General features: G+C 37.1%; 2 protein-coding genes across 7 annotated transcripts; one reads left to right on the forward strand and one right to left on the reverse strand.

Annotated features, from left to right (window-relative positions):
* Positions 1-1,081: 1,081 nt before the first annotated feature.
* On the reverse strand, positions 1,082-2,580 carry LOC126615550 (uncharacterized). Its single transcript, XM_050283384.1, has 4 exons — positions 1,950-2,580; positions 1,790-1,868; positions 1,465-1,549; positions 1,082-1,135 (listed from the first exon to the last, which is right to left on the reverse strand). Exons 1-4 carry the CDS (start codon positions 2,578-2,580, stop codon positions 1,082-1,084), a joined length of 849 nt encoding a protein of 282 aa, XP_050139341.1.
* A 6,041-nt stretch (positions 2,581-8,621) lies between these two features.
* Positions 8,622-18,063, forward strand: LOC126620705 (dual specificity protein kinase YAK1 homolog). Of its 6 annotated transcripts, none has more exons than XM_050288961.1 (19): positions 8,622-8,769; positions 8,877-9,417; positions 10,084-10,283; positions 10,607-10,760; positions 10,834-10,943; positions 11,080-11,149; positions 11,254-11,336; positions 11,419-11,503; positions 11,592-11,632; positions 11,727-11,849; positions 13,647-13,797; positions 13,997-14,111; positions 14,231-14,313; positions 14,407-14,481; positions 14,997-15,071; positions 15,171-15,991; positions 16,592-16,744; positions 17,258-17,553; positions 17,728-18,063. In XM_050288961.1, the coding sequence occupies exons 2-19, from the start codon at positions 9,271-9,273 to the stop codon at positions 17,802-17,804; spliced, it is 2,859 nt and encodes a 952-aa protein (XP_050144918.1). In that variant the 5' UTR covers positions 8,622-8,769; positions 8,877-9,270; the 3' UTR covers positions 17,805-18,063. The 6 variants fall into 6 exon arrangements, with proteins under 6 accessions (XP_050144918.1, XP_050144928.1, XP_050144907.1 ...); XM_050288971.1 differs by having other exon boundaries at positions 8,648-8,787; XM_050288950.1 differs by having other exon boundaries at positions 8,662-9,083; positions 9,214-9,417.
* The last annotated feature ends 973 nt before the right edge of the window (positions 18,064-19,036 follow it).

A 19,036-nucleotide genomic window follows, 5' to 3' on the forward strand; every position in this document is an offset into this window, starting at 1 on the left:
TGCAAATATATACAAACAAACTATCATACGGTTAGAGGGTGAGGCTAAGGGGTATGTAAAATACCCAACTTGCCCTCGATGGGGATACAACATATGTATGCCGTTTGGGGGGTGGGGAGTGAAGGGGGAAAGTGGATTTGGTATCCCATTCATGATTGGAGCCTTCCTATCTGAGTACATGGTGGGATGGGGATGTAGTATCACAACTAAGGAGGAGGAATGACAAAAAGTTAAAAGACATAAAACAATAAAAGTAGCCAAAAGATGTCGGATAAGGGGCAAGAAGCCCAGATCTAAGACAAGCTTATGGGATAGTTGAGATCTAAGACAAGTTTATGGGATAATTGAGACTTAGCTCAGGAAAAATTGAGATAAACTCAGAGAGAACTGGGAAAAAAAACAAAAGAAAGAGAAAAAGGAAAGGAAGAGATGGATGGGGGATGGAGTAGAGGAAGTGAGATGGGAGGATGAGAAGAAAAAGACAAAGAAGAGAAGGAGGGGAGGGGGATGGAAGGAGACTGAAAAAATGAGGAAGTAGCGGGTTGCCGTCTACCCCTAGCAAGAGCAAGGGGTGGTGGCTGAAAATTGAAGTTGGAGAACACCTGCAGCCTTGTACCTAACTGGGCTCTCCCTTTTTCTCCCTAGAGCAACCGTAGAAGCATAAGGATCTTGATGTGGTGGGGATGAAGCTGGTAAAGCCGCAACCAGGTGTGGAGATGGAGAAGCTGCTCTTGTTGCTAACTTGATGGGGATGAGGTTGGTAAAGCGTATAGATCTTTATGTATTTTTCATTTTTCTTATGTAATTAATTCATTTTTAGATGTGTTGTTTTGATTTTCTTGAGTTTAAAGTTTACTGACGGATATTGATTGAGCCTGACATCTTTTATGCTACTTACTAGTTATGATGATAGCATTTTACCATACGATGATTTTTCGGAGACATGTTCACAACCAGGAAGATCGATTTTTCGCTCTTGTTTGAAAATTTCTTACAAACCAATATTAGTTTGATGACGCTAGATGGTTGCTAATCTATGGTTTCAAATTTTTTTATTCGAATTAATCGTTTTCTTTTTCGTTCACAACACATCACCAAAATACATGGCTTGATTTCTACGTTGTCTATTAATCAACTGCACTCATAAAAAAATTGCACAGATTATACTGAATGACCTCTGACGAATATAAAAGAGGATAAGTGACACAGAAACGAGACTTCACAAGGTCAATCAACCATCCTCCCTGAATTTGTATCGCATACATAGAGGAGCTCAAATCCCGAACCGAGACTATCGGGAAACCGAAGATTTCGGGAATTTCTGTTCGGGCATTTTTCGGTCCAAAATTTTGGGATGGGATTAGGACGGTTCAGGATGTCGGGCATTTCACCCCCTATATATGCTCCATGGGGGTCCTTCAATTTGGTGTTGATAACCTCATTTCAGTTAGATTCAAAAACTACCTGCTCGTAGTTTTGCTGCACTTCAAAGTTGAGGGCGTGTACAGCAATTTTGGCTTCTACTTCAAGCAGTGACGGAGCCAGGAATCTTACCACAAGGGGTCGTAGTGTAAAAGTTCAAAAAAAATTTAGGATGGAAAAACATGTTGAAAATGAAATCATAGTACTTTCATTCATAATTCATAACGGAAACAATATTACAAGCTATAATTGTCCACGACAAGGTTTCATATTTTGAAAACGAAGCATTATAGCTTCATTTTCAATACAAGCAAAAATATATTTCTCAATATAAACAAGCAAGCTATCACTCAACCATTGATCTTACATTTTGTTCCAAAGTTGACCCTTAACAATATTCATGACAGAAAATGTTCTCTCCACTGAAGTAGTTGCAACTGGTAAAACTAAAGACAATGTAATGAGCAAATATACATAATTGAATATTTGATGCATCATTGTCTCCACCATTTTTTTTGCAAGATTACCAATCACTTCCAATTGAGAGAAATCACTACTGGAACGCACATAATGAATATAAATCTCAAGTTGATCTTCAAGTGCCAAACGATCCTCATCCGAAAAATCTTGAGGATAAAATTGAGCAAGATGAAGTAACTTTGGTTTATCAAAAACTACAAATGAATCTTTCGGACTCAAACATGCCAAACAAATAAGCAACTCGGTATTTACCTCATTAAAGCGATCATCTAACTCTGTAATTTGCTCATCAATGACATAAATAAAGAGCTCCACACGATAATGATGACGATTTGTCCTTATTGGAGCATTACGCCTTGACCTCCCTGGAAGTATAAATGCATCTTCCATGTTAGGAACATCAATATAATGTTTTTCACAAAAAGCAGATATTTCATCAACCAATGCATCGAACCCATTATTCCTCATCCAATGTAGCTTTTCCTTGCATGATTTCACTAAAGTCATTGCATTCACAATTTCTTGATCTTTCCTTTGCAATGCTTGTGACAAATCATTTGTGAGTCCTAATATGACTTTCATCAAGAAAAAGTGAAACACAAACTCAAAAGTACGTATTTCTCTTATTAACTTATTTGTTTCACCCGCACTTTCATTGGGATTATCATCAATAACCATTTAAAGCACATGAACCACGAATGAAAACATGGAAATGATGCTAATCAAGGTACCATAGTGTGAGTTCCATCGTATGTCACCGACACATTTGAGACTTGTTTCTTGATTTAAGCCTCACCTCGTTATAAGACAATCATTTTCAAAAGCATTCACAAGCTCTTCTTGAAGTTGCCCTTTAAGTAAATCACGCCGCTTACAAGATGCTCCAACATGATTAACCACACTATTAGCCGTTGCAAAAAAAGAGACAATGTCTATATTCTTCTTTGCTACGGCAACAAGAGCTAGTTGAAGTTGATGAGCAAAGCAATGAACATAATATGCATAAGGTTGTTCTCTCAATATCTTTGTTTTAAGGTCATTCAACTCACCTCTCATATTGCTAGCACCATCATAACCTTATCCTCGTAGCTTGGAAATGCTCAAACCATTGCGAGAAAATAATGTGTTAATAACATCCTTTAGTGAACTTGAAGTAGTGTTGGTAACATGTTGGATACCCACAAATCTTTCAATTACATGCATGTTGTCATCCACATAATGCAACACCATAGTCATTTGCTCTTTCACCGACATATCACGTGCTTCATCCACCAATATTGAAAGGAATCTATCTTTTAGACCATCCATGATAGCATCAAGTGTTTCAAGGGCATATGAATTCACAATTTCTTTTTGAATGCTATGAGCTAGTAATTTGAGACTCCCCGGAGCATTTTCCATCACAACTTCTCTAACTTTATCATTATTATCTGCAAGGAATTGCAATAGCTCCAAGTATTGCTTGAAGTGACACTTTCATCATGGCCACGAAAAGGAAGACCTTGTCGCAATAAAAACTTAGTGCACTTGATTGATGCATTTAAGCATGTGCGATAAGCCTTACGAGCTTGGTCGGAGTGTTTGCTTAATGCGGTTTCAATATGTGTAGCTTGATTCATCAAATTTGTAGCAGCTTCTCTAGCCTTATTATGAACACTCCCAACCGGTCCAACATGCATCTTAAATCTTTCTCTCCCTTTCTTCTAAGTCTTAAATCCATCTCTAGTGAAAGCTTCACTACCCACTTGTGCAAAATTGGTTTTAAAGAGATATCAATAGAAACAAAATGCCGCATCTTTAGATACACTATACTCCAACCAATCAAACTCATCAAACCATTGGGGAATGGAGCGTCGATTAATTCCAGACATATTAGTTATTGGGAAATTATGACATGTAGGTTGACAAGGTCCTTTTTGTAGGTATGATCTTCGGACCTCATCTCTCATATTAGCATCATAATCTATTATTCGAGTTCTCAATCCAGGATCCGCTTCAAGATTACCCAAAACATCATCTAACTGACTTTGTCTTGAACTTGAAGTTCTTGAACTACCAACAGTATTTGAACTATCAACATTATTCGAACTACCCGAACCCGATAATGACTTTCTCTTAAAAAACCGTTCCATAATAATTCTACATATACAAAATAATGAAAATAAATACTCACAATATAAACAAACCGTCAACATAATCAAAATAAATATGAATTGGATTTCAATTAAATTAAATATCTCATCTTGCATTCTACATATACAAAATAAGGAAAATAAAAACTCACAATATAAACAAAGGAAAACTAATGAAAATGGCTTGAAAACTTTGAGTTTTAATGATAAGGACAAAATAAAGGGTAAAGTGAATAGTACCAGGATTGACTTTTTAGTGTAAAAATGTGGTTTTTCGTTAAAGTGAATAGTACCGGGTGCTTTTCGTTAAAGTTCCCTATAAACAAACCATCAATATAATCAAAATAAATATGAATTGAATTTCAATTAAATTAAATATATTCTACATATACAAAATATTCAAAATAAATACTCACAATATAAACAAACCATCAACATAATCAAAATAAGTATGAATTGGATTTCAATTAAATTAAATATCTCATCTTGCATTCTACATATACAAAATAATGAAAATAAAAACTCACAATATAAACAAACCATCAATATAATCAAAATAAATATGAATTGAATTGAATTTCAATTAAATTAAATATATTCTACATATACAAAATATTCAAAATAAATACTCACAATATAAACAAACCACCAATATAATCAAAATAAATATGAATTAGGTTTCAATTAAATTAAATATATCATACATAGGGTTTAGAACTTACTTGAATTGTGAAATTTCACAATAACAATGAGCAAATACAAAGAGCAAAGCTGGTGGCACCACCACCACAGTGACGACGACGGCATCACAAAGGCACCTTAATGGCAGCAGCAAGGGAGGAGATGGAGTTAAGGGTTTGGGGGGGGGGGATTGAGTTTGGAACTTAGGGTTGGAAGAGGAGAAAACAAAAGAAATTTGGGGGTTTTGGAATGAATGGCTTCGGATCTGTGTGAAATAGGGCTGAAAAGGACACGCTGGGTTTTTTTTTTTTGTTCAGACCTGCCCAGGACACGTTGGGCATTTTTTTTTTGTTCAGACTTGGCCCAAAACGACGTCGTTTTGGCCAGGTCATTTAAAAAAATTTCCTGGGCCAAAACAACGTTGTTTTGCCCAAGTTGTTAAAAAAAAAAAAACAGGTGCGCACATTCGTCTTCGTCTTCAACCAGCCTAGCCGAGAGTTTTTTCAGACCTTTCGTCGAACACTTGGTGTGCAGCCAAGGGGTCGCACCAGCAGCTCCAAGGGGTCGCACTAGTAGCTCCAAGGGGTCGCACCAGCAACTCCAAAGGGTCTTTAAGGTTGTTTCCATGGCTTCCAAGGGGTCGTGCGACCCCATTGACCCCACTGTGGATCCGCCACTGACTTCAAGGTAGGGGTGGGTTCAAAAACCCAAAAACAGAAAAAAATCAAATCGAAAAAGGCAAAATCAAATCGAACCGAACCAAACCAAACTTTATTAGTTCGGTTTCGGTTTGGAAACCGAACCGAACCAACCCAAATCCCCCTTTACACTTTATTAATGTATGCCCATGATATTTCTTTTTTGAAACTTTGTTGCCAAGTTTGAAACTAAGCCTAATGTTTTTTCAATGAACATATTTGGTTCAATTAGGGATGATATTCCATTGGTTATAGAATAAAATTTTGGAATGCTTTGGAACTTGCAAAAACTTCTCTATTTGTTTGCTTTTAGAATGGATACGGTGATCATTTTTTATTTTTTTTTTGTAATTGATGTTATTCATAGAATAAGATTGGTTTATATGATCTTGTATATGTCCAACTAACTTTTCACTTTCTCATTTTTCTTATTATTACTCTACTAGTGCAAGCCTATTTCCTAAATTCCATATTAAAAAAATATCAAGTTTTATATAATAAGAAAAACCGAAACCAAACTGAAAAAACCCAAACAAAAAAAAAACTGAAAGAAAATCAAAACGAAACGAACCGAACTGAAGTTTTAGTTCGGTTTCGATTTTGACAAAAAACCAAACAGAATGAAACCGAACCCATCCCTACTTCAAGGGCAGACCCAACCGTAAAGGATCTGGCCAAGCCCTTAATTGTAATCCTATTAGCATTTCTAACAATTACCCCAAAACCATCTGCCAAGGTGGTAGAAGACCAGGCCACATCAAAATTAATCTTCATAGTGTCACTTGAAAGAGAGCACCAATCAGGTGAAGCGACCCATGATCGGGATTTCACCTCATCAGTAATCTTAAGCTATCGGGGATTCGGGATATCAATCTCCAAGAAAAGCTTCTCTGCCTTTCGGGCCACATCCGCAAGAGAGCTTGCTCTATCGTTTCAAGATGTGCTTTACAAATAGAGCATAGATGAGAATTATTGATGTCTCTTAATTTGACATAAGAGAGTTCAGTTCCTTGCACATAGAGGTAGTAAACCGAAAACAATGCATAGGATAACTAGAAACAGTCAGAGCTATTGCCTTGAGACAATAGCATTTAGTTTCTAGGATTGGATCTTGCGGCAAGATCCAAAGAACAGAGCATTTTTCTTTGATTTGCCCCGAATCGAAGCAAGGCCCAAGTAATTACACGGATAACACATGAAACTAATTCCCACATGATCAAAACTGGTTAACTCATTATGCCAAAGCAAAGCAACCTTTTGAGATCTCCTTTATCATCCATTCACTAGAGCCAACACAATATTTTTTTTTTTTTTTAAATCAACCGAAAGAGATAAATTCGAGCCAATTAAATAGGGTCCATGACATGTTGGAATAATAACTTGTTAGGATATCATGATAAAAATTGAGAGCTATTAAACCCACGTCGTTGTCTTATTTTCCCACCCACATTATATTTACACCTACTATAATAAGTTAAAAAATTAAAATGTTATTTTCCCACCCACTATTATTCCTAAAATAACCCTATATATAATTGGAGATAAATTTCTCTTAAAAAAGAATATAAACAAATAATATTACTCGGCAAAAAAAAAAAAAAAAAGAAAACTGTTTCCTTTCCAAATTCCAATTGGGGTGGGAATGAAGAATTATGGGTTTTCATTCTTTGCTTTTCCCTCTTTGTTTTATTTTTCATATGCATTTTCCATTTTTGCCACATATGTTGGAGATTCTCTTACTTCGTCGTACATTTTTACTTTCTGGGTTCATTCTAGTTTTGTAAGTTATTGGTTAATTTGTGACAGATTATTTATTTTTGTTATTGATAAGCTATTTTTCTTGTGTATGAGCAATGGTCCATTGGATCTAAAAGAAGAGCACAAATTCGAAAGCAAAACAAGACAAAAAAAAAATCCTATTCATATTCCCTGAGGAATTCTCTTAGGAAAACGTGAAACAAATTGCATCCTAACCTAATGCAAATTCAAATAAAAAAAAAAATCATAGAGCTATGCTTCAATTGTACGAAGCCGACAAATCAAGATGACCCATATAAAATTATCTTTTACCTTTTCTACAGAAACATAATCATCTAATTCTTCCATTGAAATGTCATTTTCTAAGTTCATTCTTTTTGCTTTCTCTGAATGAAAGGATATGGGAAGGATGAGTTAGGGTTTAAGGGAGACAAATTTTCTAAACATAGTATGAGAGTTATTATGTAACATCCTACATCGACCAACGAAGAGAGGGAATGTGCCTTATATGTACATACTCTCCTCCCTATAGCATGAGACATTTTGGGAACTCATTGGAGTTCGGGCGAGAGCAATCCTAAGATTGGTAGTGACCCACTAGGAAGTTCTTGTCTGAGTTCCCAGAAATAAAACCGTGAGTGCGTGATTGAGGCCCAAAGCGGATAATATCGTGCTATGGCAAAGTCAAAATTAGGACGTGACATATTGGTATTAGAGTCACTCTGTCGTGTGGTGCAAGTGTGCCGATGAGGACGTCAGACCTCTAAGGGGGTGAATTATAGCATCCCACATAGACCAACAGAGAAGGGGTGATGTGCCTTATATGTAACACGAAACTTTTTGAGAACTTACTGACTTCGGATTCCATCAGAACTCCGAAATTAACCGAGTTGGGCCAGAGCAATCCTAGGATGGTGACCCACTAGGAAGTTCTCGTCTGAGTTCCCAGAAACAAAACTATGAGGGCGTAGCCAAGGCCCAAAACGGACAATGTCGTACTACGACGGAGTCGAGACTGGGATGTAACATATCACACCCAAACTTTTCTTTTTTCTTTTATATATAAAAAAAAAAGTAACGCAAAATGAGGTAACTAAGGTCCTTATTAGTCATTTTACAAATGGACAAATTTGTAACTAAAAAATTCATAAAAAAATGGGTGAGAAGATAAGATATTGAAGTGGGAATAACACCTCTCTAAAAATTTTAAGCTTAACATGATTCACCACCAACATACTAATATCGTCGTCATCTTCTTCTTCTTCAAAGTCGCTGTCTTTTGTTCCGTCATTTTCTTCGAAAAACAAATAAATTTTGGTTATTATGAAGACGTATGTTAGTACTTTTCATATTAAATTTTAATTACAATATAATGGTTATAATTATATTTATCGAGTTTACATTTTGGTTATTTTTTTTAAATTTCTCAGCTTTCCCTTCCTCTTTACCTATTGACTTTGTAATATTTACAATACTACTTAACAAAAAGAAAAAGAAAATCTTAACTCCCGTTCGGAAGAAGGAAGACGAAAGACGAAAGACGAAAGACGGTGGCTTCTTCACACAACACAATTCCTAATGCCTATATGCTCTTTGCTGTAAGCCCCAAATTGCAAGTCCGTCTATCTTCTGTCTGTCATAATCTTCCCTGGTCATCTGCAACAATTGCCCGATAAGTAAATTTATTCATGTAAAACGTATGCAGTTAGGGTCCGATTGTCCTTGTAGAAATCCTATTCGTATTTATCATCTTTGATTGGGCAACCCAGAAGAATCGGCATCATCAGATAGTTTGATGGATCTTCTGGCGGCGATGGGCTCGTAATGTTCTGGGATTGAGAAATGAAGGATGGGATTGGAATCGGTTGGTGGCGGTCTTAATCTTATTGGGCTTAATTGGAGCATCCAACAGGTCCGTCCAATCGCTGATTCATCATTCTTACTACAGTAATAGCTAAAAGTGTGTTTGTTCTTGTTGTTGTTGCTGTACTTGTTGTGTGTATATGTATACGATATCTCCATCATCATCTTCATCAATGGAGACTCTGGGCATGGGTGATTTCTGGGTCGGAGCTTGATTTTCCATTTTGTTCTGGACCATGGATGAGTTTAGCCCTAGTCCTCAATCCAAAGACTCTGCTGCTTCTTCGTGGCGTCCCGGCCAGCTCGCATTTAGTCCTTATTCTACGCAGAGTGAAGCTGCCAACAACAAATCCCAATGTCTGCGTGTCCTTGTCAGGAGACCTGTAAGTGTTTTTCGATTCTTCCTTGCAACTCTTTAAGTGGTGCATTGAGTCATTCACTTCATTCTTGCTCTTTTCTACACAATTATTCTATCTTTGAAGATGTTTGTATGCTGCAAGCTCCGACCACACAAAAACATACTTACATGTAGAGTATATTTATATATTGAGCGGGCCATTGGTATGGGAGAAGACTTAGCCTGCTAGCCGCCTGCTGCCTTTGTCTTTTTTGGGAGAAGACTTAGGAGGTGCTCTATTCTAATAATGCACTACTAGCTCTTCAGATATGTAAAATACAATAAGTAAATTGCAGTACGTAGTTGAACAGATAATCCTACGCAGAGATTTATCAGGCATAGAACTATCTTTAACTTTGGGTTGACATGTACCTTCACCCACCTAGGGATGTTGATGTTAGTCAGTGACATAAATGTATGGTATGTTGTTATACCATAACTTAACTGGGGAGACCCTCTGAATTATGCTTATTCCTGAGAAGTGGTACCATCAATGTGGAAACTTTTTTTGTTGCTATATTGTTTTGGTATGATCTTATAAAGCATTTTTTCATCTATTTTTGTCAAATTTATATCATTCTCTGTACATATGTCTCGACTTGAAATGATTTGAAGCAGATTTTATTCTGATATACAACGTTCTGCTATGCAGTTTGTGGCAAGGCTAACCAAGGACATAGTTGAAACATATCAAATATGCAATCCACATTTCAAGTATTCAGAAGAATTGAATCCAAAGAGATATTTGACCACCCCGTCAAGTGGAGTACTCAACGATGGCTATGATAATGTCAACTCAGATCTTATTTTGACTGTAAACTTTGTCTTGGTCAATCTAGACACACAGCGAAGGTTTGTTCTTGTCCGTGCTTTAATTGTTTTGTGCTATGTTGACTGACTCAAAGGAACCTTTTCCTAGTTTCTGCTTCACTGCTTTTCGGAAAATCGAGAACTATTAACATGAAGACAAAAATTTGGAGATTGTCCTCTAGATATTTAATTTGAATATAGGCCAGTTTATTTTGTCAAAAGGACAAATTACCCCAGAAATTCATATTTTTGCTAACATGGTAATCATTAAGATGTTGTAATCTGTGCTTTCCCATGGTGGCTGACTAGCTTAGACCTTCTTAGTTAGTATTATGTTTTTAGGTCCTTTCTCCTTACCTTTTCAGATACATTGTCAAAGATGTTCTTGGCCATGGGACTTTTGGCCAGGTTGCTAAATGCTTGGTTCCACAGACTAACAGCTTCGTAGCTGTGAAGATCATCAAAAATCAACCAGCATACTATCAACAAGCCCTGGTTGAAGTATCCATTTTGACAACGGTAAGGCTGTTCTTTTTCCGTATGTCTCTCATGTTCAGTTTTCTTACTGTTTTCTTTGCTATTTGTTTTGCAGTTAAATAAGAAATATGATCCTGAGGATAAGCATCACATTGTGCGTATATATGATTACTTTGTGTGTCATCGTCATTTGTGCATTTGCTTTGAACTGCTTGATACGAATCTGTAAGTCATTGACACTACCTAATTAGTTGTGAGTTGAACTCAATGTAACTTGATGCACCATTTGAACTCTTATTCATGTGTAATTGTTGCCTTTAGTTTTTCCTCGCACATCTGTTGACATTTTTAAGTTATTCAGGTACGAGCTTATCAAGATAAATCATTTCAGGGGACTATCCCTGACCATTGTTCAATTGTTTTCCAAACAAGTATGATAGTTCCTTCTTGTAATTGAATTTGGATTTCTTTTCCCCTCTGACAATGCTAGAACTTAACCCTTCTTGTGTCATTTTTTTGGGGTACTTTAAAATAGATTCTACATGGGTTGGCTCTGTTAAAAGATGCTGGGATAATTCACTGTGATCTGAAGCCGGAAAACATTCTTTTGTGTACAAGGTGACTTCCTTTTGAGGATGAGTTTGGGTTATTTTTGTGATAGATTTCTTTCATGTTAATATTGTGTACTTTCCCTTGAAAGCAACAGTGTTAAGCCAGCAGAAATTAAAATTATTGACTTTGGATCAGCCTGCATGGAAGATCGAACTGTTTACTCCTATATCCAGGTTTGCATTACTGCTTTTTCCAAGGCTTATTAAAATCATATCTTTCAGAGGAGGTCTCATAGATGCATGTTTTTCATTTGTTCTGCAGAGTCGTTACTATAGATCTCCTGAAGTTCTCCTTGGGTATCAGTATCCTTTGCATTAGAGGTTTAAATTATGATCCAGTTTTTGTATTCATATTTCATTATATCAAGGTACTGTGCTAGTACTTAATCCTTTACAGATATACTACTTCTATCGATATGTGGTCCTTTGGATGTATAGTCGCCGAATTGTTTCTGGGGTTGCCATTGTTCCCAGGAGCTTCAGAATTTGACCTCCTAAGGCGTATGATTGAAATACTTGGGTATGCTCATACTAGTATTTTTAGGAAGGGAACCTATATTCATTAATTTATAAGGCACCATTCTGCTATGCATGATTTATGATATCTGCTTTGTTTACTTCTATCATTATCATTACCTGTTTTTTCATGAATGTTTTTTACAATTATGAATGCTTTAAAAAACGTGCCTCTAGGTGCGCCTAGGCGCCTTTGGAGGCTGGGGTGAAAACGCCTCTCTGCGGTGGGAGTAGGCGAAAACTAGCCCAGACGTGGTCGAGGCAAACCTTAGGGCGTTCTGGGATTTATTTATTTTTTAATTTTTTTATATAGAACTTAGTGGGAAAAGGCTTTGTTGTTGTTGTTATATAGAACTTCTCAGTCTTCTTTGTTCGACACTCAAGTCCTCAACAGCCTCGCGTTCTTCTTCTTCTTCTTCTTCTTCTCTGTGAAACACTTAAACCCTCCCTTCTCTTCTTCGTGTGGCACCAACAACCGAGCAGCATTGCCACCACCAAGTGAAGAGGGAAAGTGAGTGTGAGGGAGAGTGTTGTGCCCTTGCATGACGGCGTGGGTTCGAACCCTGTCGGTGGCTAATCTAACATCTAACTTACTAACGCAATCACTCGACTAAAAAAAAAGTGTGAGGGAGAATGTACTAAGGGAAAGAGAGTGGGGGATGTATGTGGATCATATTGATGTTGTAAAATCAGTGGATATTAACGAGAGAGAGAGAGAGAGAGAGAGAGGGAAAGTGGGTGGGGGATGTATGTGGACAAGATTAATGTTGAAAAGTGAGTGGATATTAAAGAGAGAGAGAGAGAGAGAGAGAGAGAGAGAGAAGAATGAAGGTGAGAGTAAAGGGAGAGTGTACCGAGGGAAAGAGAGTGGGTGGGGGATGTATGTGGACCATATTGAAGTTGTAAAATGAGTGCATATTAACGAAGGAAAGAGACTGTTACCTCTTTTTTCTGTATGTTTGTGAGTTAATCTTGTTTATGACTCTTTTAAATCACAAAGGATATTTGTTTCACAAAGTATTAAATTATATACAAATATTAAAATTTTTAGGGCCCACGAGGCTTCGCTTCACGCCTCTAGGCTTTCGCCTAGGCGGGGCTATCCATGAAATGCCTCGCCTACGCCTTCGCCTTTTAAACATTACTTATCACATTAAAAATTCTGATTCTCTTTTGAGAAATTAGTTCTGTTGAGTGTTGAATCAAGAATTCACTTTAAAGCTTTGTCTCAATGTCTAATGTTATGAATGCTCGTACTCTCCTATTCTTTCTTTGTTATTCATTGTTCCTCATTCTTTCCAACCATCACACAACAAAAATTAGCCTAGTGAAAGTGTAAACACGACCTCCGTTATTGCTGGAATTTCCAATGTTAATATTTTCTTGGCACGTGAATCCCAACTGCCATGTTTTCCCTAAATTTTAGTCACCAATTGATATAGAGTCACACTTTGGACTTTATGCCCAACTTTAGCCTCCAATAGATTATTGGTAGGGATTTCCCCTGGGAAGGAAGTGGTGAGGGGAGAAGGGACCATTTGGTGAATTGAGATATTGTACGCAGACAATTCGCTGTTTAATAAGTTACCAATAGCTAAAGCTTTTGGAGATATGGCTGGGTACAATTTGCTGTTTCTTGATCTGTAACTGGTTTCTTATGGTGGATTTTATCACTCTTTCTCTGTTAGATGATATTAGCACAGTTATTGGTTTCACTCAGAATTATTATTTTAAATTTATAGTCATTATTCTGGCGGCAATTTTTTTCACACTTTCCTAATGTACGGTTGACATGTTGCAGAGGGCAGCCCCCTGATTATGTACTTAAGGAGGCAAAAAACACAAGCAAGTTCTTTAAGTGCATTCGGAGTGTGCACAATATGGAGAACGGGGAACTTTCTGCAAACGGAAAAAGTGCTTATCAAGCATTAACAGAAGCAGAATATGAAGCTGTAAGTGTCAATTATAAAAAGGTTTTGGATTATGAAAATGATGGTAGGAGAAAAAGATCATATAGATTGTTAGAGAAAAGAGAAACAGGTGAGGAGCACTAACCCCCACTCCCCTCCCATCCCCTTCTTTTTTTGTGTTTAGTTTTAATCACGTTTAATATTTTTGGGTTAGTTCTTATGGTAACTGGTTTCTGTTCAGAGAGAATTGAAAAGGCCATCAATTGGGAAAGAGTATTTTAATCATATGAACCTTGAAGAAATTGTTACAAGCTATCCGTATAGGAAGAACTTGCCTAAGGAAGACATGGTTAAAGGTTTGCTTTATGCTTTTGAATGTTCAAAGCTGACAACACTGGAACAGTTTGACTTAATTAATAACTAGTTTCTTTTATTGAAGTTACTAATGCTGTTGTATGATATCAAATATGTGCAGAAAATCAAATAAGACTAGCTTTGGTTGATTTTTTGAGGGGACTGGTTGAGTTTGATCCTGCAAAACGCTGGTCACCCGTTCAGGTTGTTTAATTATCTTCTCTGCTGTTTAATTTCTGATATAGTGCAAAAATAGTTACTTGGAAATGGATTTGTGAGTTAAACTTGTACCTGCAGGCTTCAAAACACCCTTTTGTTACGGGGGAGCCTTTTACATGCCCTTATAAACCTCCCTCGGAGACCCCTCGCATGGTATGTAGACTCGCATATGAATTATTTAATTCTTCTCATGAAGCTTCATTCTTAGTTTATATGGATTGACTGTGACTTTATCCAACTGTGTGGAACACAAGTCAAGCCAGACCTAGATATCCAATATAATTGTGCTTGGCTTTCTTTTTAATGGATACATTGATTATGTGTTGGGTTTGGTAGATTCTGCATATTCCTTTAGTTCTTGATTGGTGATGAAATGCATGGTAATTATGAAAAGTTGATTTTAAATTGGTTTTACATTTCAGCTGTTGTTTCACATCCGCAAAAATGCTTTGGAGTCTCATAATGAACTATGAGGATGACCTTGTCCTAGATCCTGAGTTCTTTTTAGTCTTTGTTTGTGCAATTGGTTTTTTACCTATTAATTTTGGCTCTTAAATCTTTACCTATTTTTCTTATTGGCTGCATTAGAACTTCTGCAGGTGATATTACTAACTGCTTTTCTCTCTCTTCTTTGTTTTTATCCTTCTTGCCCTCTTCTTTTCCCTTAGCCCGTTTCTCAAAACATAAGGGTGGACCATCATCCTGGTGGTGGGCATTGGTTTGCGGCTGGTTTATCTCCGAATGTAAGCTGGTTGCTCCTCAAAATATGCCATCGTTCTTATTTTTTGGCTGTCCATTCTTCACTCACCATCTCGGTTGTAACTATATTTGATCTTTTGCAGATTCCAGGCAGAAATAGGGTCTCCATTCATAGCAGCCCACATTTTCAGGTGGTGCCATATGCACATGCTAATAGCTATGGCAGTGTAGGAAGCCATGGTAGCTATAATGATGGTACTGGATTGGGAAGCAGCTATGGAAGTTATGGAGATACTAGTAATATATTTGCTTATTATTCCCCAGTTGGCCCTTCTGGGATGAACATGCATGCACAAGGTAATTTATCAATGCTTGGAAGTAGTCCGGATGCAAGACGGAGAATTGTTCAGTATTCACATGGAAATGGACTTGGTATGAGTCCTTCAGCAGGAAGCTTTGCTCCACTACCTCTAGGCACTAGTCCTTCGCAATTTACTCCGCCAAGCTCCTACGGTCAAGTTTCTGCTGGCTCTCCTGGACATTATGGTCCAACTTCTCCAGCAAGGGGCAATTGTCATGGATCACCTTTAGGAAAGATGGCTGCTGTTAGCCAGTTTAATAGACGAAAAAGTTGGGGATATCCTGGAGGTTCTCAAACTCAAGAAAGTTCATCAACACATTGGCAAGGGCAAGCTACTGATGGCACCAGTTCTAGCCAAGCTGAGGGAAACTCTCAAATGCTAGGTAGTTCACCATCACATCTGCATTTAAGCTCAAATGCTGGAAGCTGGAAGCAGCCAAGAGGAGGCAGTGGTATTTCTGCTGGGTACTTAGCCCAGAACATGCCAGCTTCCATCACAGTTGGCTCCCATATACAATTCACAAAGACCACGGGAGTGTCTCATGAAAAGGCTGAGGCTATCCAGTCATTGCCTGATCCTGGGGATTGGGATCCCAACTATAGGTAAGTGGACTGTTTCTTTTATTTGCTACTCAAAGCTAGGCTGATTACCATGAGAGTGCTACATTTTCTTTCATTAATAGATGATGGCAGTCAATATGTCCTATAGGATGGTAGTTTTATAACTCAGTAAGTATACCAGATAACTGAAAGAAGTGGGGCCCTGTTAGTCCCATGAAACATGGTTGGTTGGTAAAGACCATAGCTTGGGTAATGGTTTTTGTTTGCACATGGTAATTCATTATGACCTATATGATCTCTTAACCTATACTTAGTCCAGTCATGATAATCTTTCACTTTTCCAACTAATGCATTTTAAGAATGATATAGTACAAAATTATTGCATTGTTTGCACATGGTGAAGCAAACCATTAATGGGTTTATCCATACGTTACTTGACCATGATGGTAGTATCTACTATTTAGCAGCATATTAAAGTTGAATACCAATTTGCTAACAGTTTATTGGGCTTCTTCATTGGAATCTATATAGGCTCAAGTGGATGGTTTACTTTTTGCAGTCATCTATCAATCTATCAACCTCATATTTGTTTAGAATTTGATGTGTATTTTTTTTTTTGGGGTCTTTCCATTCTCATTGCAGTGATGAACTTCTTCTGCAAGAAGATGGTTCGGATGTAAGCTGCTTTACTGCTGAGTTCAGCCAAGGCATGCATTTTAGTTCTGCAGAAACATTGGTTGGGTCCGGAAGATTTAACCATGCGCCAAATTCAAGCACGGGCCCATCCTTTCAAAGGTAAGTTATATCATCGATCAAGTTTATTGAGTTAGTTACTCTGAAATTATGTTAGCAAGTTCAAGAAATCTACATTAGTTGTTTTTCTCGACGGGAATTGTATGTATACAGTATACTAGTATGTTCCACATAACTGATGCATTATGTAGTAACTTTAAGACGTGGATGGATCCCCAACAAGATATTTACACACTTTGTTTTCCTCATCTGAAAATTTTGTGTAAGCATATATTGCAGAAACCTGAGGCAGTCTTCGGTAAACTTTAAAACACGTGGATGGATGTGTAATGGTACATTCAAAAGTTTCCATTGCAAAATGTAAAAAGTTTTATTGTGTTATGTGCAATTAATATGGAGGTTTCTAATAGTAAACATTTCTCCTTATGAAAATAGTGTGAAGATTACAATTGACACATTTCCGTGCCTGTGCTTTGGAATAGAGTTCATTCTTATCGTATTCTTATTTCTTTGTCCTAGCTTGATTTTGATTACAATTGTCTACCATCTCTTCAGACAAAATGGACCAATTCAATCATATCCACATTCCGAGGTGGGTAGCCCTCCTCCAACTACTGAACCACTTGCAGGATACATGCGTTTGTCAAAACCTTCTCATTTCATGCCTCACATATCACAAAATTCTCCAAGCCGCTTGGGACAGCAATATCAGCGATCAAATCATGGACGACCCACCAATTCTCGTGGTAATGATTGGAATCATATGAAGATGCAGCCCCCTTCTCCCAATTTTAACTCTGGAGGCCCACATTCTCCAGGAAATAGCTCATTCAGCAATGGCATGTCATGGGGTACTTTCTGACTTTACATCATAAGCCATACCTACCTTCCACTTTCCTTTGTTTGCCATCTTCCTGGTAAAAAATGTGCCAAGCTGTATAATGTCTTTATGGGAGACGGGGGGATTGAATGGAGGGTTTTGGGGAGCTGAGAACATTTAAACTAATTGTGGCATTCTATTGTAGGGCATAGAGCCAGTCATCCCATCACTAGCATTCCACCTGCATCTCGAGGAAGAAAGGACTATGGAAGGATTTCTTGATGTTGAAATTAGTTTTTTTACTGTGAAAAATCAGACCATGAGAGCTGGCAAGAACATTGTACAACTTGTACTCAATGGTTCACTTAGCTAGTGGGCTCATGCGATGAAATCCTCAGCCAGATCATGCTCACTCATTGTGCTTGCAAAATATAATTTGTGGTTATTGATTATCTTGTCTTGTTTTAATGCGTCTAGTTTTTGCTTCCGTCAATGTCTTCAATTTTCTCATCTATATATCAAATGCCGGAATTTTAATTTAGATAGTGTGTGAAATTGCTTTTATGTGTTTGAAGGAATTTAACCTAGTTATTGAGATTAATTGCAGCTGCTGAAATGAATTTCGAGAGTTGGTGTAAATTGATGAATGGAGTTCAGAATTAACCGTGGGATTTTGGGATGTTTGTAATGCAGCACCATAAATGTATTTACAAAATATTTAGTGGTTCATTTAGATGTGTTTTTGAATACTAATTACTATAGTTCCGTTGTTGAATTGGCGTTTGTGCGTTGGAATTCTTTTCCTTTGTTAGTTGTTTAATGTTTCTGTTGTTCCGAGTCTTTTTTTTTCTTATTTTTGATCTTGGTATCAAGTTACTTAACCCTGTTTCATAAGCTGACCTCCATTTCCCAATTATATAGGACTATGATAGGAGGCTCGGCAATGCCAGTAATAGTAATAGGATGCTTTTTAATTTGAAGCTTACCAACTGTCAAAGAGTTTTTGCCGGTATTGTTTAGGTGAATGACTGCATGCTATCTTCGGCCTTGCTTTAGCTTGTAAGTATGCAGGTCTTGTATGGCGCCATTGTTTCTTCCTCTTCTCGTCTTATCCTTAAATTGATGACATAGTGAGTGTAGAACTCATAATTGGGTTGACTTGTAAGGGTTATTTGAACTAAATTGACAAAAAAAAAAAAAAAAGAAAAGAAAAAAAGAACTCATCAACTAACTTAGTGGATGACAATATTCATGAGTTTGAAACATAAAGTACCACGCTGTTAGTGTGTTAGGATTTTGTGATACTAACCCCTAATTATTTTATACTTGTAAACAGTGATGATATACTCTTGAATCGCTATCAAATAGGGAGTGATTTACGATTCCTTTATTTAGTCTTTTAATTGAATAAAATTGATTGGGTAAATCAAGGATATAATTAAGGAGCATAGAAATAAAAAAACTGAAAGAAAATCCCTTCCCTTTTAAATAACCTTATACGTTGGCCGTTTGGC

The sequence above is a fragment of the Malus sylvestris genome, chromosome 1 (genome assembly GCF_916048215.2).
Source record: "Malus sylvestris chromosome 1, drMalSylv7.2, whole genome shotgun sequence".
In the NCBI taxonomy this organism is placed as follows: Eukaryota; Viridiplantae; Streptophyta; class Magnoliopsida; order Rosales; family Rosaceae; genus Malus; species Malus sylvestris.

What these genes read in the sequence shown, in the direction of transcription:
- LOC126615550 (XM_050283384.1), bottom strand. Translation starts at nt 2,580, where the DNA reads ATGGTTATTGATGATAATCCCAATGAAAGTGCGGGTGAAACAAATAAG. An exon ending in CTCTCAATTGGAAGTGATTG is followed by an intron (nt 1,869 to 1,949) that starts GTAATCTTGCAA and finishes CATTGTCTTTAG; the next exon opens with TTTTACCAGTTGCAACTACT. An exon ending in TGCAGCAAAACTACGAGCAG is followed by an intron (nt 1,136 to 1,464) that starts GTAGTTTTTGAA and finishes TTATGAGTGCAG; the next exon opens with TTGATTAATAGACAACGTAG.
- LOC126620705 (XM_050288961.1), top strand. Translation starts at nt 9,271, where the DNA reads ATGGATGAGTTTAGCCCTAGTCCTCAATCCAAAGACTCTGCTGCTTCT. An exon ending in CTGTTTACTCCTATATCCAG is followed by an intron (nt 11,504 to 11,591) that starts GTTTGCATTACT and finishes TTTGTTCTGCAG; the next exon opens with AGTCGTTACTATAGATCTCC. An exon ending in CGTATGATTGAAATACTTGG is followed by an intron (nt 11,850 to 13,646) that starts GTATGCTCATAC and finishes GACATGTTGCAG; the next exon opens with AGGGCAGCCCCCTGATTATG.